Genomic DNA, 5345 nt, shown 5'->3' with positions numbered 1-5345 from the left:
TGAGGTGTAGATTGTCAGGGCTGGCTGACTTGAAGGTATCCAGCTTCTCAAGGTGTTCCTTCATGAGGTCAGCATTAATGGAGGCAGGGGATCTCCCTTACCCGGACCTCCCTGTCCCATGGTGGGCATGGGCATCCCATGGGACAGACGCAAAGTACCCATTTAATAGGTTGGCTTTTTCCTGGGCATCAGTTGTCAGTTGCCCCGTCTGGTTCAGCAGGGGTACAGTGTTGCTCTTGCTTTTCCTCCGGCTCCTGTAGCTGCCCTCTCATCCCTCTCGTGTATCTAAGGTAGGTTGATGATGTCATCAACCTACCTTAAATACACGAGAGGGATGAGAGGGCAGCTGCAGATGAAGCAAACATTTATGAAGTCTGTCATAAATATATTAACCTATTTGGGGGTTAGATGTGTTCCTGTTCTGCCACCTTTCTGTGTTCTGGCGGCATGAGCAGCATTTGTTGAGAATGATGAGGGCTAGTGGTCCTACATATAGTACTTGGTATCTATGATACACATTAAAATGTGCAGATCTCTTTCTGTGTCTTCACTGCCTTTCTAGTATTATTGGATTAGTTGCATAATAATGGATGCCGGTAGTTCCTGCTATGGGTAAAGAGCTATGAAACAATGGCCATTATTTGTCATTGTCAATACAGTATAATATTTTGAAAAAGAAACTTTCCAAGTGAAACTTTTATATTCCATCTTTGTTTAAAGACGACTTTAGAAAAGCTGACAAATTTTTTAGAAGTTTTTTGAGTCAGAAGGTACACATGGAGTGAGTATATTTCTCGCTTACAATTATTCTAATTATGCTCTTTGAATAGTTTTAAAGCAAAAGTGGCTGAAGCTGAAAATTATCTGGCAAAATTATTCATTGAGGACCATACAATCATACAAAATTACGGTTGGAAGGTACCTTAGGAAATCGTTTAGTTCAACGCCCTGCTTAAAGCAGGACCATCCCAATTAGATCATCCCAGCCAAGGCTGTCTAGCCGGGTCTTAAAAACCTAAAGATGGAGGTTCCACCACCCCCCTGGATAACCTGTTTGAGTGCTTTACTACCCTCCTTGTGAGTTTTTTTTCTAATATCTAACCTAAACTTCCCTTGCTACAACTTGAGACCATTGCTCCTTGTTCTGTTATCTACCATCACTGAGAACAGTCTAGCTCCATCCTCTTTGGAACCACTCTTCAGGCAGTTGAATGTTGCTATTATATCCCCTCTGTCTTCTCATTTCCAGACTAAATAAACCCAGTTCCCTTATCCTGTCCTCATAAGTCAAGTCCCCTAACCATTTTTGTTGCCCTCAACTGGACTCTCTCCAACTTATCCACATCCTTTCTGTAGTGGGGGGCCCAAAACTGCACACAGTACTCCAGATGTGGCCTCACCAGTGCAGAACAGAGGGGAATAATCACTTTCTTTGATCTGCTGGCAGTGCTCCTACTGCTGCAGCCTATTATGCTGTTACACTTCTTGGCAACAAGTGCACACTGTTGGCTTATATCCAGCTTATGGTCCACTGCAACTCCCAAGTCCTTTTTCTGCGGAGCTGCTGCTTAGCCAGTTGGTCCCCTGTTCCAGTGTATGGGATTGTGCTGTCCTAAGTTCAGGACTTTTCACTTGTCCTTATTGAACCTCATGAGATTTTGTTTGATCCAATCTTCCAATTTGTCTATGTCTCTCTGAATACTATCCCTACTCTCCCAGGCATGTGGCTAGAAAAATATTGCTTTTTATGAAAATCTTTTGAAAACCAATTACTAAGTGAGCACTGTAAAAAATGTACTGAAGTGCAGAGTAACATGCAAACTTGTTGAACAGTTTGGGAGTGCCATTCGTGCATGTCATGGATTAAATGTTTTTTCCAGAAAGCTAGAAGCACTCCCACCACTAGGTTCAGCTAAGTCCTTCAGTCTAACTAGCTCTGGAATTGAGAAGACTGAAAGATCTCCTAATAGAAACTTCAAGATCTGATAAGCACTTTTTCTTTTTCTTTCTTCTCTCTCTCTCTCTTTCTTCATCCCTTAAATTAGCATAGGAAATTAAATGAAACAACTGAAAGGAAAGAAGAATGAAATGAGTACTGTAAACATCAGACTGCACTTTAAAAAGAGATCCAAAAATAGTCAAGTTGCAGAACAATTGTTAACACATTTCTGTTTCATATGTGCTATGTTTTTTTTTTCTGGTTAAATATAGTTTAAATATTTGCAGGACTAAAAAATTTAGTATTATCTTTATAATTTAATTAGTGAATGTCCTGGTTGGTGTTTTTTCTCTCTCAATATGAAATAAATAATATATTATATATTTACTACAAATATTAAATACATAAATACCTTTCTATATACTTATGCATGATGCTTATCATTTCTTTCTCGCATCTAAAATGTGTAATATTAAAACTAGAGGAGTATGTATATGTAATTTTGTGCACGTCTAAATTATTAATTAAAATATTAATAGTAATTATTTGCCTTTTTGGTAAAGGAACGTGAAAAAAGAAAGCATGAAAGGATTCTCAGTGAAGAACTTGTTGCTGCTGTGACATACCTCAATCAGTTTTTACCTCCAGAACATGCTATTGTGTATATTCCTTGGGATATGGCCAAATACACAAAAAGGTAGGCAGTTTTTTTCTCTGCATGGACAATGTCCTCTGTTAATTACAGGAATTTTACTTAAGCGGTATTCAGGATAGGAGGTGTTTCACAGAAGATTTCACATTTCAAAATTTGCCTTCGTCCCAAATCTGAACAAAAATGGAAAATCTGGAAATCGGCCACATAGAAAGATTTATATAAGCCCTTTCTTTTCAGTTTATAAAAAAGTAACATTTTGGTATTCTTTCCATTGCAAGCTGACTGCTTGAGTTCACTTAAAAAATTACTCTAGTAAAAGTAAGCCTTATGGAACATTAAACTGGTGAAGATATTCCTAAATATTGTTTGAATTCCAGTGGAAGTAATCTTTTAAGTAAATATGCCTTAGTATCATTTGAAACCTGTACATTGCAGTAATTGGAATTCTGAAAGTGACATTGATTATACATAAGTTACTTGAACTTGATTACTTTTTCTTTTGTGATACTCTCAACAAAGTCATCCTTTTTTGCAACCTGTCTTCTTCTATAAAACAAGCACAAGTTGAGTGACCCATATTTCTGTGCAGTGACTAGTTTCTGTTAACTCTCAGTTTCTTGGGCACAGTCCCAGGTATGGATTCTGTCTGACTCCTTTCTTATGTAATAGGTCTTTGTAATCTAGTTGCCTAAACCCAGAACCAACAACTCAGTCCTCCTGAACCACTAGGTAAATGCTGCTGGGAAAACCCACTGGCAAACAAGGAACAAAGGCCTTGTAAAGGCATTTCTTAACCTCAGATACTTTAGTGTGGAAATCACTGTAGAGTTACAGACTTAAGAAAAACAGAATTTCCAAGAGTCTGATTTTATGAATCGGAGATCAGATTGTCATCCTTAAGCTAGATAGCCAGCCCTACTTTTTTGTGTGGTCTTTTTCGTATATCATGTTTGTCTGGCCCCTTGGCTCAGATATGCCATTCTTCAAAAATCTTCCTTGGTTTACCTGTGTGCTTCAATAAGGAGTTCCCGTATCTGCTTCCACATCAGCTTCCTTGCTGACATTTGAACAGTCAGTGGCCCTGTGCTGCAGGTAGGAAACACAATGTTCTAGTGGAAGAGCATCTTTTGACATTAATGGCCCTGTCATAATTTCCTGGACACCGTTTTTTGTGGTACTGTCAAACCCCCACCACAAAGTGATTGTTCTTTCTAACCTACGGAGGAGTGTCACATTGTAAACTGAAGGCTACAAACCAAAATACTACCCATGAAACTAAATGAGTGTTCATAGTTAATTTATCACATCCTTTCTTTGTGGAGTACTTAAAGTTATATGGATGAAAAACAGCACCATTAAATGAACATAGTATTAAAAAATTTTTAAAATCCCTCTCTAAGTATGCTAAAGGTTTGTTACTAACAGAAATAAAGAAACGTATTTACAGGTTGTTCATGTCCCTTTATTCTTGTGAAGTGTAATAACTGGCAAGAACAGGATTGACATAAAGTTAAGTAGCTAAAAGAACAGTGTGAACTGCAGTCACTTTCCTTGTTTTACAAGGAATTTCATTTTCCAAAGACTATCCAACTGGTGAAAATTAACAGATATTCTGGGTTTGTTTTTCTTTCTCCAGCAAACTGTGCAATGTCCTGGACAGATTGAATGTGATTGCAGAAAGTGTAGTAAAGAAGACAGGATTCTTTGTGAATCGTCCTGATTCGTACTGCAGTACCTTGCGGCCAGATGAAAAGTATGTATGTTAATAAGAAAAACAATTGAAAAAAATACATATACAGGCAGTCCTCGGACTTACGACATAAGATGCGGTTTTCAGGAACCAATTAAGTCGAAACATTGTAACTCAGAACTGATTTTCCTATAGGAAACAATGTTATAAATGGGGGATTGGTTCCTGAACCAAGGCTCGATACCCTATTTTTTACCAAAAATAGCCCCAAATTTTATAGTCAGTCAGTTATAGATGAGTAATATTAATGTATTTGTACTGTAAATATCAATCATATTGATTTGGAAGGACTTCTTTGAGGTGACCTTGCTGGACTTTTTGAAGGGCTCTTGGTTGGAGTGTTCTCAGGTTTTTCTGGAGTCTTGTCTGCTTTCTTAAAGAACATGTCCAAGGAAGTTCTTGAATGTGATCACAAATTACAAATGTGATTACAAATTATGCAATTTTTCATAGCTAATATTTGTATGTGTGAAATGATCCTTTTTGTAATTGTTGGTTCAGGCTAGAAACATTTTTTACAATGCAACTCTGAAATTAGGGTTTCATCCTAGTTTGTTTAAATATGTACTGCATTTTTGAAAGATGGGACAAATCTGCTTTTTGCTGCTTTTCAGATCATACACTGTCTGTTGTATTTTGTGTATGAAAACCAGTTTTGCAGTACATGAACAAAGAAAGCAAACAAAATTTGAAATTTAAGGAAGAGGCTCTTCTTGAAGTACCAGAAAAATACCTGCCATTTATAATTGTTAAATGATGTAAGATATTAGTATGTCTACAAACATTAAAAAATGGCACATTGTTCTAGAAAACAAAACAAAAATTATATATAACTGTCAAAACTGCTGAGGAAGAATAGCAGTCTGATCCACTGTAGGTTCCCAGAACTCTCTAAATGCTTCTGAAAAAAAATAACTTTTAATGATAAAAATGTTATAAAATCAAACTTATGCCAGTGATATCAGACTGACACTTTACAATCCACACTTGCATAGAATAAA

General features: G+C 37.0%; 1 protein-coding gene across 1 annotated transcript in view; it reads left to right on the top strand.

The window, feature by feature from the left end:
- FIG4 (FIG4 phosphoinositide 5-phosphatase) overlaps positions 1-5345 on the top strand; it is a 193346-nt gene that overhangs the window by 72282 nt on the left and 115719 nt on the right. The window contains exons 11-12 of the mRNA XM_019520105.1: positions 2503-2636; positions 4231-4347. Coding sequence (XP_019375650.1) covers positions 2503-2636; positions 4231-4347 — 251 coding nt within the window. The remainder of the gene's footprint in view (positions 1-2502; positions 2637-4230; positions 4348-5345) is intronic.

Source organism: Gavialis gangeticus, unplaced genomic scaffold (genome assembly GCF_001723915.1).
Source record: "Gavialis gangeticus isolate Ggan-Ray unplaced genomic scaffold, GavGan_comp1, whole genome shotgun sequence".
NCBI classification, from domain to species: domain Eukaryota; kingdom Metazoa; phylum Chordata; order Crocodylia; family Gavialidae; genus Gavialis; species Gavialis gangeticus.
Note: the sequence above shows the minus strand (reverse complement) of the source record. Positions and strands in the feature narration are given on the sequence as shown.